Consider the following 17,520-nt stretch of genomic DNA (forward strand, 5'->3'; position numbering starts at 1 on the left):
TTTGGAATACCATTTTAGGGGAATATTTTTGAACCCTCAAACTGGTTATCCCAGATATCTTGTTTACATATCCAATTCAAGCAAGTCTTATTGGTTCTACCATCAAATATATCCTGAATCAGGCCACAGACCATGTGTAGCACTAACCACCATCCTATAGAAGCTGCTATCATCTCTTTCCTGGATTGTTGCAGTAGTCTTCTAACTCATTCCCTTGTATTGTCATTGTCATTGTAGTCTACCCCATCTCTCTCAGTCTATTCTCCACACGGTATGGACAGTGACCCTTTTAAATTGAAAGCAAGATATCACTCCTCTGCTTAGAAGTCTCCAGGAGCTTCCCATCTCACTCTTAGCAAAAGTAACATTTCTTGCAATGTCCCACAAGGCCCTATATCAGTTTCCTCTCTGACCACTCTGTCCCTTGTTTTTGTGTGCTACAGCTATACTGGCTTCCCTGTTGGTCTTCAGGCATGCTTCCATCTTGGGGCCTTTGCTCTTATTCTGTTTGAAGAATTTTTTTTTTTCCCAGTCATACCTTCACTTTCTTCAGAATTATGCTCATATTTCACTGTACCCGGAAAAGTCTTTCCTGATGACCCTATATTAAATAGCAATCCTTTATGCCCAGTACTCATTAACCTCTTTATTTTGCTATAATTTTTTCTTCTTAACACTTATCATCATCTAACATACTATTTATTTGCTTGTTTATTTATTGTCTCTTTCCACTAGAATGTAAGTTTTATAAAAATAAGGACTTTATCTTTTTCTTTGTTTTAACTCTTGAGTCACTACCTTTTAGAATAGTAGCTAGAACAGAGAATGCAGCTCAATGACTTTTGAACATATAAAATAGTAATAGTTTCTTTATTTTACCAAAATTGGATCATATTATATACATCTATTTATACTTTACTTTGTTTATTTAATATGTTCTCATATTTTTTCTCTGTAGATGTACAAGGAGTTGCCTCATTTTTCTTAATTTCTGTATTAAATTCTGTTGAAAAGATAGACCACTTTTCTCCTTAGCAAGCTCAAAGTAATGAACTTTTAAATGTTTTTCACATTTTGTTTTTATGTGCAATTCTATGACAAGTACTTTCCATAATTAGCTTGTATGTGTTTATGTATTTACTTAGAATAAATTCCTAGAAGTAAAACTGTTAGGTCATGTCCTTTTTTAAGGCTTTTGATATACATTATGAAATTGTCCTCCAGTGTACTAGTTTATATTTCTACCAGCAGTATATAGAGTTTTCCATTTCCATACTTGCTGGTTAACAGTGGCATAATTATTTATTTTAACTTCTGTTAACTTTTTATTTTGTTTCTTTTTAAGCTTATTTGGATATTAATGACATCTAAGATTTATTTATATTTTTTATTTCAGCTGTTTGGTTATGCATTTTAATATTCTACCCATTATCCTATGATGTGTTTATTTTTTCATGTTTACTTATACATTTAAAAATAAACTACATATTAAGGATGGCAAAATTTTGTCTTTATTATATACAGCAGATATGTTTTCTTTTCTGTTGTATCTTTAAATGTAATTGTTTTTGTTTTGCTTTATTTTTGCTATGTAAAAGTTTTAAATTTATATGAAATCAGATCTGTCGATATTTTCCTTAATATTGTCCGGTTTTGGTTTTATTACAAGGTCTTTCTCACTGAAATAGTATAAGTTACTCAAAATATTTGTCACTTCTATGGGATTTTTGTACATTTGGATTTTTATGTAAAGTATGTGTCATTATCTATCAAATATTTTTCTAAATGATATACCATTTTTTTCCACTCACATTTGCTGAGCACCCCTCCTTTCTGTACTTACATGAAATGCTGACTTTATCTTATATCAAATTTCTGTTTTTGGTCTTTTTCACTGAATTCTTTGATCTTTTAACTTTTGCTTAATAGCATACCATTTTAGTTGCTTGTGCTTTATAAATAAGTGTAATATAGCATAAAATGTGAGCAGTTTTCTCATCATTATTAATCTTTTAATTGTTATTTAATGGATATTCTTATAAAATTATCCTTTCAGGTGATCTTTATAATTATTTGGTCACATTCTCTTATGAATTCTGAATATAATTTTTAGTATCTTCTTCTAGCCAAAGATCCACCTGAAGGGAACTTCTTAAGGTCTCTCTCTCTTTCTGCCTCTGACCTGACCTCATCTTTTTGATGACTTTATAAGTGGCTGTGTGATCTTTTTAGTAATTTTTGTTTGTCCGTCTTTGCTTTGTCACTCTCACTAAGGATGCGATGCTCTTGTATTCATTTTTATTCTGCTTGCAGTTGGCAGAACTCTTGGATTATAATATGTGGTCAGGAGATAATTTCTGAATGAATTGATGATTTTTCTCTCTGTCCTTCTCTAAATTGAAGTTTCTGCAGCTTTATGGGGGGATAATACCGTGCAGAAGTTTCACTAAGAGAAACAGATAGAATAACAAGTTTAGTGGGCCTAGCACAGGGCCCTACCAAACAGTTAAGCTTTGTTTTTTGTTTCCCTCTCCTTTGCTGTGGCATCATCATGGTAAGAAAAGAATGAGGATTTTTCAGCCAGATATATTTAGCTTCATTATTTTTTTGTTTTGTTTTTGAAGGTGACTTTATTGAAGTGTAATTCTTAAAATAAAATTCACCAATTTTAAGTACATAATTGATGAGTCTTAATGAGTATATTCCATCACATAATCACCACTAGGATAACAATATAGAACATTTCCATCATCCACAATTTCCCTCTTGCCCCTGTGCAGTGGATCACCTCTCCCAACCCAGAGCCCCAGGAGACTACTGATCTGCTCTTCATCACTATAGTTGTGTTTGTTGTAGAATTTCACTTAAATTGAGTCATATAGTGCATATTTTATGGTGTCTGGCTTCTGTCATTTTGTTTTTGACATTATGGTTGCATTTAGCAGTGGTTTCTTTAATCACCTGTTTGGTTTTTTGTTTGTTTGCTTGCTTGTTTATTACTGAGTATTCTATTGTATGGATATACCACAATTTGTTTATCTATTAATTCTCGATAGCTGAAGGTTATTTCCAGTTTGAAGTTACCACGAAGAAGCTGCAATGGGCATTAGATTATAACTCTTCCTATGGATATGTTTTCATTTCTCTTGGTTAAATAACAGTAAATGGGAATGCTGTGTTTTGTTTTGTTTTGTTTTCTTTGACATCTTTATTGGGGTATAATTGCTGTACAGTGTTGTGTTAGTGTCTTCTGTACAACAAAGTGAATCAGCTATATGTATACATATATCCCCATATCCCCTCTCTCTTGAGCCTCCCTCCCACCCTCCCTATCTCACCCCTCTAGGTCCTCACAAAGCTTCAAGATGATCTCCCTGTGCTATGCAGCAGCTTCCCACTAGCTACCGATTTTACATTTGGTAGTGTATATATGTCAGTGCTACTCTCTCACTTCGTCCCTAGCTTCATTATTGAACCTCCCTGGTTCAATACTGTATGGGTTAATGCAGATATATCCCTCATTTTATGGTCTATATCTTAGTCTACACTCAAACCAGGTTGTAATCCTGAAGATCAAATCTGGGCAGACAGGATCCCTTTTCTTGTATTTGTAATTTGAACTTCTGTGACCCTCCAGAAGGAAGAGACCACATAACTTGTTCTATGCCTTTCAGGCTTTTCTTCACTATCTTGTGCTTAATTGTGCTCCAATTTGTGAATATGTCTTTGCTGTCCCTCTATGCTCGGAGGATGCAGTGGGTGGAACCAGACCGGATGTTGCCCTGCTTCTCATTTCCCCGAAATGAAACTTCAGCGTGGCTTTGCAAGTAATGTTTGTTTGTCTTAGTCATTTAAATCATTTAATGGAGAAAATATCCATAGATTCAAAAACAGTCTTACACAAATGTTCACATTTCTTACTTGGCTTCTTCCTTGTTAATCATTGCAGAATTTCTGTTTCATTTCTCAGTACCCAGAAATAAGCCGACTTTTACTGTCAGTAGGGATTTTGGCTAGAGCAGAAAACATTTGTCTAAAATATGGCTTTAAGTGAATAGATATTGCACTCTTTTCTTTACTTCATAATTGAAAAACCCCAGGACATCTCTGAGAAGGAAACAAACTTTCAAACATTGATCCAGTGACAGCAGCCTTCCAACCAAGTTAGAGTTTGGAAAGGTAAAGGCTCTAGCATTTGAAAAAGTTGAAGTTGACCTGTTTTTCTAAGTATAAAGTATAGAAATTGTGATATTTGAGTCACCAGGTAGTCTACTCATTTCCCATTTGTAGTATCTGGTGATGTTAGAAGGCTGCAGCAATGAGCTGTCTCCTGATTAGGTTCCCTGGATTTTCACCTGTCTCTCTTTCTCTATCTTCCCTCCACTCCACCTTCAGGACGCTGGGGGTTAGAAGATTGTGGTGGGTAGGAGATAGAATTCACATTGTGGAATTCCTGGCTCCAGGCTTTCTGAGCAGGGGAGCATGTTCTTCATTGTATGGGTTGTCTTTGAGTTTCTGACTCAGTTGATTCTCTTGTGTATGTTTGTGTGGGGGTGAATCTGCTCATCTTCTGTGAGCAGCTCAGGCTGTGGCTTACCCTGGCCTGCTTTATCCACTATCAGTCTTGCATCCATTTTCAAAATCTCCCATCCCCTCACAGACCCTCTTCTGTTCTCATCGTTATATTTACATCAAAAAGGTTTCTGTGTTTGTTACTATCATTTTAGCAGAGTCTCTGAAGGGAAAGGGAATAAATATGTGAGTTCAGTCTGTCATCTTTCCTTGGAACCCTACTGGCTATTAAACTGGCTAATATCAGGAATTCCCTGGTGGTCCAGTGATGAGGTCTTGGCACGTCCACTGCTGAGGGCAGAGGTTCAATCCCTGGTTGGGGAAGTAAGGGAAGTAAGATCCCGTAGGCCGCACAGTGTGGCCAAAAAAATTAAAATATATATATATACAAACATACACAGAGGCTAACGACTCTTTCTTTTTCAAAAATCCCTTTATCTGCCACCTTGTATACCTTCACCTATCACTCTGCCTTCATCCTTGGCTTCTCAGAAACTTTGTGAAAGAATTATCTATGCTCATTGTCTTTACTTTCTCACATTCTACTGTCTCCTACCCGCTCCTGGCTGATATCTGCTGTGTCAGTGTACTTAAACAGCTCTGGATACGGCCGTCAGTAGCTTCCATATTGCTCAAGAGGCAGGTTTTCTTTTTTCTTTTTTTTGTTTTAGTGTTCTCCTTATCCTTAGGAGGTGTTAAAGTTCAACTGAGTAAATTTTAAAGATCTCTTTGGCTTTATTTAATGATTCATGTGCAGGTCAGTGTCCAATCTAGTAGACAGAAGAGATCTCTGAAGAGCTATACAGTGAAGTAATTTTATAGACAGTGGGGAAAAGGAACAAGGGAGCTGTACTAGGCAAAAAGGCAGATTGGTTATTTCCTTATAGGAATGGCAAAGATTTATCAGGCAGATTACCTAACCAGTGCTGATCAGGCAATTCCTGATTGACTGACTCAACTTTGGACCTATTATCTTGTTGTTGTTGTTGTTGTTTTTGCGGTACGCAGGCCTCTCACCGTTGTGGCCTCTCCCGTTGCGGAGCACAGGCTCCAGACGCGCAGGCTCAGCGGCCATGGCTCACGGGCCCAGCCGTTCCGCGGCATGTGGGATCCTCCCGGACCGGGGCACGAACCCATGTCCCCTGCATCGGCAGGCGGACTCTCAACCACTGTGCCACCAGGGAAGCCCTGTTATCTTGTTTTTAACAGAGCGTGTGACAATGTTCCTGTTTCTTGAAACCACCACTGACTTTCACGACACAGCACTTTTCTTGTTTCCCCCTTTGCGAATCTGGCTGCACTTCTCTTCTGCTGGCTTTGCAAGCTCATCGCACTCTGTAGAGACATGCACTACTGTATTTCGTTATGGCCTCATGTAAAACCTTCCTCATCTACTCTGTACTCTCACTCTAAATGACCCCTTGTCTTCACTGGTCAACCATATGCAAATTATTTTCTTATTTGTCTGTCAAGCATTGTGTCAGAGTTCTATCCAAGGGATTTATTACAGGGTTGTGATCTCATGCAATAAAATGAATGTTGCATCTGTGATTAGTGCTGGGCCTGAAGCCACCAGGACAGGCACTTGGGGAGGTAAGATGAACATGACATGGGGGAGGATAATGGTAAACTGGAATCCATGAGGATGAGCTGAAGACTGTTTTGGTCTCTTACAGCCTCCAGTCATCCTATCACCTAACTCTGATACTTCAGGTGATCTGCAAAAGAAGCTGGTGCCCTTTATCACAATATTAAACTCCTACCTAGCTTACATGTCGGAGAAGATGAAAGAGGGAAGCTGGATGGGAGCTGATGGAGGTGTCGCCTGAACCACTGCCCCACATCTACAGGGTGAGTCAGTGACAACATCTGTGAGCTGCAATAGTGTCCCTAATCAACTTTCTACATGGAATACAAAGAATATAGCTGCTTCACCTCTGCCTTCTAAATCTCACACAGAATATCTCTGTGGTCTACACTAACCTTGAACTACAAAGGGAAGGAAGTTCTAGAAAATGTAGTTTCACTTTAGCTAAGTAGACACAGGACAACTCCACTACAAGTCTTGAGTTACAGGCCCATAAAACTAGGGTGACCACATAGTTTGCTTTTAAAATGGGGCACTTTAGAGAGTGGAACATGATGGGGCAAATGCTACAATCCTCACAACAATCCAGGCCATCTATTTCAGAACATATACTCTAAACCTGCAAATCATCTACTCTAGAGTGGACCTCTCAAAGTATTTCCTCTAAGTGCAGTTTCTGACGCTAGTCAACTTTACTCTTATTTGCTGTAATCCTATCATCATTCTAAGTTGTATTAAAGAGGCACATTTCTATGGCAACCAAAATTTTTTCCCTGGCTTTTACAGTCTCCTGCCATGATGGTCTCTCTAATAATGCGCTCTAAATATATTGTTTTCCTATTTTCCATTTACTTCAGCTTTTTTCCCCCATGGAATCTTCTCAGTTTAAGTGAGTTTTAAACTTTGGCTTCTTTGTTTGTGTTTTTAAATCGGTATTTGGACTTTGTGTATGTACTAATGGCCTTGTAGTTTAATTTGGGGGGCACCATAATTTCAGGAGTTTGTCTAAATTACATCAATTCATTTGGTGATTAAAAACCTATTTGTTTTCAAATTCACATTTGAAAGTTTTTCATTACTTTTGTTTTTTTGCGGTACGCGGGCCTCTCACTGTTGTGGCCTCTCCCGTTGCGGAGCACAGCTCCGGACGCGCAGGCTCAGTGGCCATGGCTCACGGGCCCAGCCGCTCCACGGCATGTGGTATCTTCCCGGACCGGGGCACGAACCCGTGTCCCCTGCGTCGGCAGGCGGACTCTGAACCACTGCGCCACCAGGGAAGCCCTTTCATTACTTTTTGATCTCAGAGAGGCATCCCACCTAAACTATTTTTCAGAACAGAGATAGAGGATTGGAAATTCCCGGGTTTAGTGGATCTTTTCCTTTGCTAAACAAGATTGTCCTCTCTCTTCAAAATGTTCTCCTTGATGAGTCAATATTCCATCATTCTCAGGAAAATGGGAGAAATTTTAAAAAGGAATTAAAAGCCAGATAGGAAAGCAGAGATTCATGGCTGAATGCTAGAAAATTTATCTCAAATGACTGCTTTATGTTTATAGTGATCATTTAAAAAATATGGATAACTAAAAACTTGGAGGAAAAATCCAAGAAGAGGAGGAAACCAGATCAGGAACAGACTAATGTAAGATGAGCCATGGTCTGAAGTAGAACACAGTTGAATCTGTATTCCATGCATGGAATCAACACACACAGGAAAATAACCAAGAAGTGACCTATTCAACAGTATGATTCAAAGACATGTTTGGTAGAAGAGGAAGTCATGTCTTTGAATGACACTGAGAAGTAGCCACTTTAAACTGTCACAAATATCATTACTAGCTTTCTTGGGAAGTATAACTTATTGAAATGATAAATATTTCTTAATTAAAAATATAACTTGAAGCAATAGTTTTCCTGCAGACTAGATCTTGGAGTAACTGTTTCTTCTAGGGGTGGTCAGATTTACCAAGTACGTGAAGAAAAACTTTCTGTCCTCTTGACTTCAGTGCTTCCACCTGCACAAGTGGAGAAGGAGCCCCAGAGCTCTGTGTTATTTTGGCAAGATCCCTTTACTTCTCAGAAGTTTCCCAAACTCACAACTCTGCCGTCACTCTCTGCCTTGAGCCTAAACAGTTAACCCCAGATTTACGGGTTGAATTGTGTCCCCTAAAAGATACGTTAATAAATCCTCACCCCCCCCCCAGTTGCTCAGAAGGTGACCTTATTTGGAAATAGGGTGATTCCAGATGTAATTAGTTAAGATGAGGTCATATTGGAGTAGGGTGGCCCTTAATCCAATATAACTGGTATCCTTGTCAGAAGAGGAGAAAGAGACACACAGGCAGAATACCATGGGATGATGGAGGCAGAGATTGAGGTGCTGTAACTGCAAGTCCGGGAATGCCAAAGGTTGCCAGCAAATCACCAAAAAATTTGAAGAGGCAAAGGAAGATTCTTCCCTACCGGTTTCAGATAAAGGATGGCTCTGCTGACACCTTGATTTTGAACTTCTAGCCTCCAGAAACTTGAGACAATGAATTTCTGTTGTTTTAAGCCACCCAGTCTGTGGTACTTTGTTACTGTAGCCCTAGGCAACTAATATACACGGTATATGCTTATGTCCTTCATCTTGATAAAAGAAACCCACGGCGTACAGTTCAGCATATACCTCTGTATGTTAAATTCTCATACGATTTAAACAGCCTCCTTTTGACTATATCTCATGCCCCTGTCTAAATCTGAAATCTTTTTCTTGTGTCCTGTGGAACATGAGGTCAGACAGCAAAACGAAACCAGACTTTCCTGTAAAGTCAAAGCTTCCTGTACTAACATCTCAAATACATCTGGCACATTCCCTTCTAAGGAATTTTAAACTTGCTGTTATCTTCGTTCAGAATGCTCTTCTCTCAGATAACTGAATGACTCCCTCTTTCAATTCCTTTAGGTCTTTAATTCAATATAACTTTCTCAGAAAGGCCTTTCTAATCACTTTATGTGAAGTTGCCACCCTATGCTTGCTATTCCCTTTCTATTTCTCTTCCCTGATGTATTTTTTTGAAGTATAGTTGATTTACAATATTATATTAGTTTCTGGTGTACAATACAGTGATTCAGTATTTTTATAGGTTATACTCAATTTAAACTTATTACAAAATAATGGCCATATTTCCCTCTGCTGTACAATATATCCTTTTTGCTTATTTATTTTATACATAGTAGTTTGTATCTCTTAATCCCTTACCCTTTTCATCCCTGATGTGTTTTTTACCTTAGCACTTTCCACCATAAAATGTAATTTATAATTTGTTTGGAAGGAAAAATTCAATAGGGTGTTGTATAAAATTGATATAAACACCTAATAATAACTTAAATGAACTATTAAAAAGTGCTGACCTGAAAGAAATAGACTGCAAGATATTTCTCCAACAAAGATGGGTTTATTCAGGATCAGCAGAGAATTGCAGTTTGGGGTCTGCATCTTTGGCAAGCCACATGCAAGTCCCCACACAGTAAGGGAAGGAGAATACTTTTATAGAAGGAGCAAGGAAGTTGGGAAGGCCATAGTAAACAAAGGATCCGTGGCTTTTCATTTTGAGTCCTTGACAGGAACAAAGAGGAATCTTCCTTCTTCCTGTTGGACTCTGCTATTGTCCCAGAGTGTGAGAGCTTCCTCTTTGGTCTTCTGACTCTGTTTAATTGAGGTTGCTGTTTATTATTTGTTTTACACTTTTCCCCTTTTTATCAAGATTTTTCTCTGAAAGCATTGCTGATCGAGTCAGGTTTTCCAATTTCAGTGGCTTTTTTGCCCATCTGTGCCAGGAAGCACCTTTCTTCCTGTAAGTGTACTGTGAGTGTAGGGTCTCACATTGGAGGGAAAGTGCACAGATTGGAAACCTATTGGAGTCACATCTGAGTAACGAGGGATAAGAGGGAGAACTCTCAGGCACTTTTTATCTGAAGCCCATATGTTATCAAGATCATAGACATTGGAGGTCATCTGAAGTTTTACGTCATCATCAAAGGTTTGGTGACAAACTTCCAACAAACCTAATCTGGATATCTTGGGAAAACTGTCTCATCCAATGTCATCTGATTCAGTTCTGTGAAATCTTTACTTTCAGGTCACCAGTTGATGTGCTGTCCAATCAGGATTTGATGCTTTCTTTACATATGTCATGTGAATCCAAGAGTCTATCTATTCCTTGGAGTTTGGTGACACAAGGATTGGTTAGCAGTGCCTGAAAGAGACCTCTCCAACTAGGTTGAAGAGACCTCTTCTGGAGGTATCTTTTCCAAAAGATGAAGTCTCCAGGTTGCAAACTTTGATGCTTAAGATCTTTGTCTCTTGAGAGTGCACTATGAAATGATTGATGTACCAAAATATGGTTATTTTTAATAGAAGCAATTAGGCCTTTGCAATATCAGAGTATCTCTCCTTTTATCAGTTTTGGATCAAAAGAATCAGGAGCCAAGTGCATTGGGCATCCTGTGACTCTCTCAAAGGGTGAGAGCTTATGAGTTCCAAAAAGGGTAGATCTGAAATGTAGAAGGACCAACAGCAATGATATTGGCCAAGGTATTTGGAGGGCCTGTACAAATTTTGCAAATTGAATCTCAATAATGCTGTTAGTTTGTTTGACTAAACCAGAGCATTGAGGGTGATAAGCAAAGTGAATATGTTGTAAAACCAGCATAGTTGTTGAAGTATCTGTCCAGTAAAATGAGTTTCTTGGTCATTATTAAGTTTGAGAGGAGTTTCCTAGGTAGGGATTATCTTTTCCAGAAGGACTTTGGCCAGAGAAAAGGCCTTTCTGCAAGGGGAGGCTTCAGTCTAGTGTGAAGATATACAGATCATGACTAAAACATATTTCTACCCATTAGACAGAGGAAGTTGTATGAAATATATTGACCAGACCTCAAATGATCCATTAGGCAGTTTAAATTGTTTAGTAACAGTTCAAACAGGCTTCCTTGCGTTGCACTTTGGACAAGTGGAACAAGTGAGGTAGGCACTCTTTGCAACCTTGTTACTCTTTCCCACCAATATTGATTCATGAATGCCATCATTTTGTCAGTGGACCAACAGTGGTGAGGAATGGGCATTTTAGAGTCTCCAGGAGGACTGGTGTTACTGAACCAAACTTGGGTCTGCTTGCCCATGCACAGTAAACTCGATATACTGACACCTGGCTGTGGTGAAGAGAATTGAAGCATTTATTGCAAGGCCAAGCAAGGAGTATGGGCAGCTAATGCTCAAAAGACCAGAACTCCCCAATGGATTTAAGGGAAGGGTTTTTAAAGACAGGGTGAGTGAGAGTGTTGCAGGGTGCCTGATCAGCTTGTGGACTTTCTTCTGATTGGTTGGTGGTGAGGTAATTGGAAGTGAACATCATCAACCTTATGGTACCAACTGTTCTGGGTCTGCGTGCTTGTGGTCAGCATGCAGTTAACTTCTTCTACCTGGTCGTGGTTTCAGTATCTGCAAAACAGCTCAAGATATGGCTCAGATATTATATATAGCCTTTGAGAGGAACAAAAGTCCTTGACTTTGTTGCATGGCTAAACTATTATTGTCTTGTCTTGCTTGACTGTTTCCCTTCGTTTCTGTATTTTCTCAGTTCTCTGATTAAATTTACTCTTTGGAACTTGGGCAAGGCCTAGGAGGCTAAAGTTTTTCTACAAACAAGTGACAGGGGACATGGCAGGGTCCTGCTCAGTTACACTGGGTTTTTACTTAGTCCAAAGTGGAACTTTCTCTTGTTATCAAATCCATGATAAGAAGAAATGGGACTGTGGCTTCACAGTCAGCTTCAGTTGAAACTGTCTAATCTCAAATCAGAACAAAGTACCAAATGAGTACTGGCATAGAGAACAAGGCCTTAATGGGAATGTTAAACCTCAACGTAAATCCTGAACAATGCCTTGAGAGCTTCAGACGCAAAGAGAGCATAAGCTCAGATGCAGGAGAAAGAAATACCTTCAAACTCCAGGGTCAGTGAGAAAAGCAGTGAGCCTGTGGGGTCAACTGTGGCTATGGCACCTGTTGACTCACCATCTCCACAGCCTTCAGGGGTCTTCTCTGGTTCTTATACGGGCCACCAAAATGTTGGCCTAAAATAAATAAACTGCCAGATATTTCTCCAGCAAAGATGGGCTTATTCAGGATTAGCAGAGAATTGCAATTTGAGATTGGCAACCATGGCAAGCCATGTGCATCTCCCCACACAGCAAGGGAAGGAGAATGCTTTTACAGAGGGAGGAAAGAAGTTGGGAGTGCTATAGTAAACAAAGAGTCCATGGCTTTGTATTTAATTTTTGCCAGTTTGAGTAATATGTGTCTTGGCGTGTTTCTCCTTGGGTTTATCCTGTATGGGACTCTCTGTGCTTCCTGGACTTGATTAACTGTTTCCTTTCCCATATTAGGGAAGTTTTCAACTATAATCTCTTCAAATATTTTCTCAGTCCCTTTCTTTTCCTCTTCTTCTTCTGGAACCCCTATAATTCGAATGTTGGTGCGTTTAATGTTGTCCCAGAGGTCTCTGAGACTGTCCTCAGTTGTTTTCATACTTTTTTCTTTATTCTCTCTGCAGTAGTTATTTCCACTATTTTATCTTCCAGGTCACTTATCCATTTTTCTGCCTCAGTTATTCTGCTATTGATGCCTTCTAGAGTATTTTTAATTTCATTTATTGTGTTGTTCATCGTTGCTTGTTTCATCTTTAGTTCTTCTAGGTCCTTGTTAAATGTTTTTTGCATTTTGTCTATTCTATTTCCAAGATTTTGGATCATCTTTACTATCATTATTCTGAATTCTTTTTCAGGTAGACTGCCTATTTCCTCTTCATTTGTTAGGTCTGGTGGGTTTTTATCTTGCTCTTTCATTTGCTGTGTGTTTTTCTGTCTTCTCATTTTGCTTATCTTACTGTGTTTGGGGTCTCCTTTTTTCAGGCTGCAGGTTTGTAGTTCCTGTTGTTTTTGGTGTCTGTCCCCAGTGGCTAAAGTTGGTTCAGTGGGTTGTGTAGGCTTCCTGGTGGAGGGGACTAGTGCCTGTGTTCTGGTGGATGAGGCTGGATCTTGTCTTTCTGGTGGGCAGGTCCACGTCTGGTGGTGTGTTTTGGGGTGTCTGTGGACTTATTATGATTTTAGGCAGCCTTTCTGCTAATGGGTGGGGTTGTGTTCCTGTCTTGCTAGTTGTTTGGCATAGGGTGTCCAGCACTGTAGCTTGCTGGTCGTTGAGTGAAGCTGGGTGTTGGTGTTGAGATGGAGATCTCTGGGAGATATTTACCATTTGGTATTACGTGGAGCTGGGAGGTCTCTTGTGGACCAGTGTCCTGAAGTTGGCTCTCCCACCTCAGAGGCACAGCACTGACTCCTGGCTGCAGCACCAAGAGCCTTTCATCCACACGGCTCAGAATAAAAGGGAGAAAAAGTAGAAAGAAAGAAAGAGGATAAAATAAAATAAAGTAAGGTAAAATTTAAAAAAGTTATTAAAATAAAAAAATAATTATTAAGAAAAAAAATTTTTTTTAAGGAAAAAAAAAAAGGACGGATAGAACCCTCGGACAAATGGTGAAAGCAAAGCTATACAGACAAAATCTCACACACAAGCATACACATACACACTCACAAAAAGAGGAAAAGGGGAAAAAAATAATAAATCTTGCTCCCAAAGTCCACCTCCTCAATTTGGGATGATTCATTGTCTATTCAAGTATTCCACAGATGCAGGGTACATCAAGTTGATGGTGGAGATTTAATCCGCTGCTCCTGAGGCTGCTGGGAGAGATTTCCCTTTCTATTCTTTGTTCGCACAGCTCCCGGGGTTCAGCTTTGGTTTTGGCGCCGCCTGTGCATGTAGGTCACTGGAGGGCGTCTGTTCTTCGCTCAGACAGGACGGGGTTAAAGGAGTCGCTGATTCGGGGGCTCTGGCTCACTCAGGCCGGGGGGAGGGAGGGGTACGGAGTGCGGGGCGAGCCTGCGGCTGCAGAGGCCGGCATGACGTTGCACCAGCCTGAGGCGCGCCGTGCATTCTCCCGGGGAAGTTGTCCCTGGATCCCGGGACCCTGGCAGTGGCTGGCTGCACAGGCTCCCCGGAAGGGAGGTGTGGAGAGTGACCTGTGCTCGCACACAGGCTTCTTGGTGGCGGCAGCAGCAGCCTTAGCGTCTCATGCCCGTCTCTGGGGTCCGCCTCTGGGGTCCGCGCTGTTAGCCCCGGCTCGCGCCCGTCTCTGGAGCTCCTTTAAGCAGCGCTCTTAATCCCCTCTCCTCGCGCACCAGGAAACAAACAGGGAAGAAAACGTCTCTTGCCTCTTTGGCAGGTCCAGACTTTTTCCCGGACTCCCTCTCGGCTAGCTGTGGCGCACTAACCCCCTGCAGGCTGTGTTCACTCCGCTGACCCCAGTCCTCTCCCTGGGCTCCGACTGAAGCCCGAGCCTCAGATCCCAGGCCTGCCCGCCCCGGCGGGTGAGCAGACAAGCCTCTCGGGCTGATGAGTGCTGGTCAGCACCGATCCTCTGTGCGGGAATCTCTCCGCTTTGCCCTCTGCACCCCTGTTGCTGCGCTCTCCTCCATGGCTCCGAAGCTTACCCCCTCCGCCACCCGCAGTCTCTGCCCGAGAAGGGGCTTTTAGTGTGTGGAAACCTTTCCTCCTTCCCAGCTCCCTCCCACTGGTGCAGGTCCCATCCCTATTCTTTTGTCTCTGTTTTTTCTTTTTTTTTTCTTTTGCCCTACCCAGGTACGTGGGGGAGTTTCTTGCCTTTTGGGAGGTCTGAGGTCTTCTGCCAGCGTTCAGTAGGTGTTCTGTAGGAGTTGTTCCACGTGTAGATGTATTTCTGATGTATCTGTGGGGAGGAAGGTGATCTCTGCATCTTACTCTTCTGCCATCTTCCCCCTCTCTCCCATGGCTCCAAATTATATTCATTTATTATATTTCTTTATAGCTACCATGTGCTAGATACTATTCTGGGCCCTGGTAATAAAATGATGAACAAACAAATGTGATCCCTAGTTCCATGGAGCTTATAGTCTAATTAGATAGACTGAAGATTAAATATACAACTGCAATCAGCCACTCCACTAGTTCAGTGTGGGCACTGACTTCGGTAAATCAGGAAATGAAGCTCTAAACCCCTGTAGTCCAGGAGGTGATATGTTGCCAATACAAAAATCCAGATAGATAGTTTCCTATCTCCTTGCCTTGTAATTCACACTAGGTGATCACATGGGGCCCCACTACATCATAGGCTACAGTTGGTGTCCTCCGGCTAGAAGAGATCTCATCCAGAAGTCTCCTGATGCTTTTCCATAATGAAGCCTGTGTTTCCTTGAATGGCTTCCTCCTTCCACTTCCCTTTTCTGTATCTTCTGCCTCAGAACTAAAACCCAGTAACAAACCCAGGAAGAGCCATTTAGAGAGATGCTAGTTCTGCATTTTTTCTTTTTGCTTTAAATATTCAAGTTCAGTCATGCCTTGTGCTCATAGTCATCCCTTTCCACCCCACCAGGATGCATGAGTCATGAACCTGCGCTACGTAAATTACAACAGAGCAGACAAGGTGGGATCAACTTCTAGCCTGTATGTTAAGACCTTGTCTGGAAGAAATCCAATTTCTAGCTTGTAATCCACCTCTCTTCCTCCTAAACTAGTTCTTTGGTGGAACCTTTGAAACTCTAGTCCCTAATTTAGGCTCTAAGAGCTCCTCTGGACTTTATAGAAGACATAGATCCTAAGTTTAAGAGCATTATCTAAGATTTAACACCTCCCTTCTACCCAACTCTGCTAGCTTTCCCAGGCTTAGCATCACGGCCCTGGTATAGGCGCAGAGTACGGCGTAAGGCTCTCTTTACCTCTTGGTTGCGCAAGCAGTAAATGATAGGGTTGAGCAGTGGTACAATGACAGTGTAGAGTACAGGCACCAGCTTGTCGGTGTCAAAAGCTGAGATTGCCTTTGGGCGGGCATAGATGAAGATACTGACTGCGTAGAAGATGACCACAACAGAGGTGAGAGGCACAGGTGGAAAAGGCTTTATGGAGCCCAGAAGCTGAGGGAATGCACATCACAGCACTGGTGATGGCCATATAGGAGGCCCTGGTGACAGAGAGTGGCCTCAGCAGTATGAAAATGGCCAGGACAAAGTCTGTAAGCTCTGCTGTGGACATGTCAGTGCATGAAAGGTTGAGCAATGGGGAGACATCACAGAAAAAGTGGTTGATGTTGTTGGGGCCACAGTACGAGAGGTGAGAAATGAGAAAAACTTTGACCATGGAGATGCCAAAACCTCCAGCCCAGGAGCCAGCTACCAGCTGCACACACAGCCGGCCACTGACAATGACAGGGTAGTGGAGAGGACGGCAGATGGCCACATAACAATCATAAGCCATAACTGCAAGGAGGACACACTCAGTGCATCCCAGGCCCAGGAAAAAGTAGAGTGCGTCATGCAGCCCTCAAAGGAGATTAGCTGCCCATGGCCCTGTTTGGAGCCAACAAAGCCAGCTAGCATCTTGGGAATAGTGATGGTAACGTACCAAATCTCCAGGAAGGACATGTTGGCCAGAAAGAAGTACATGGGTTTGTGGAGGCTGGGGTAGTTCCTGATTGCCATAATGATGAGTGTGTTCTCAGTTAGCACCAACACATGGGCCAGCAGAAGAAGGGCAAATAATAGTGCCCGCAGTGGCACAGGAGCTGGGAAGCCCAGCAACACAGACTCACTCACTCTCCCACTCTGGTTCTTCCTCTCCATGGTGTCAGTCATGCCTGCTGCTCTTCAGAAGAGAATAGAGTGTCCTCAGGAGGCAGCAGCAGCAAGAACCCAGACTTCCTTTCGCTGGGTTTGTATTAGTAGAATGCAACGTGTGTAGTGCGTATAATTCATCGCTGAGCTGAGGCCGTTGTTCTCTTCTGTAATCTGGGAATGAGCTAAGATAAAAGTGGACAAAAATAAGCTACTTTGTATTGGGATAGGATAGGAGTGTATTCTGGCCCTTGGAGAAGTGTGTATTGATAAGCACCAGTTGGTCCCTTAAAAACACAGATCAAAACCAAAATATTAAGAGTCTGGGCTGCCCTGAAGTGAGAGTTTGTCTATGAGCTGGATTATGACTCTGTTTTGAGGAAGTAAGTTACACAGTGGATGAATAACAGTAACATATAACACAATTAAGTGTTTACTATGTGTTATTAGTACAGGAACTATTCTGAAAAATTTGTAGATATTAATCCACCTAATCTTCACCCTATGAGTAAGTACTGTTATCAACCCCACTTAACACCTAAGGGAACTGATGCATATAGAGATTAAGTGACTTGTTCCAGCTCACACAGATAGTAAGAGATGGAAGCAGGAAGTCAGAACCTCAG

General features: G+C 41.3%; 1 protein-coding gene across 1 annotated transcript; it reads right to left on the reverse strand.

Moving 5' to 3' along the window:
• Window positions 1-15,922: 15,922 nt before the first annotated feature.
• On the reverse strand, window positions 15,923-16,912 carry OR6A2 (olfactory receptor family 6 subfamily A member 2). Its single transcript, XM_060017298.1, is given in 3 exon segments — window positions 15,923-16,154; window positions 16,156-16,591; window positions 16,594-16,912. Coding segments are annotated over 3 exon segments (978 nt in total). The 5' UTR covers window positions 16,904-16,912.
• Window positions 16,913-17,520: the final 608 nt, after the last annotated feature.

This window comes from Delphinus delphis, chromosome 8, assembly GCF_949987515.2.
Source record: "Delphinus delphis chromosome 8, mDelDel1.2, whole genome shotgun sequence".
NCBI lineage: Eukaryota > Metazoa > Chordata > Mammalia > Artiodactyla > Delphinidae > Delphinus > Delphinus delphis.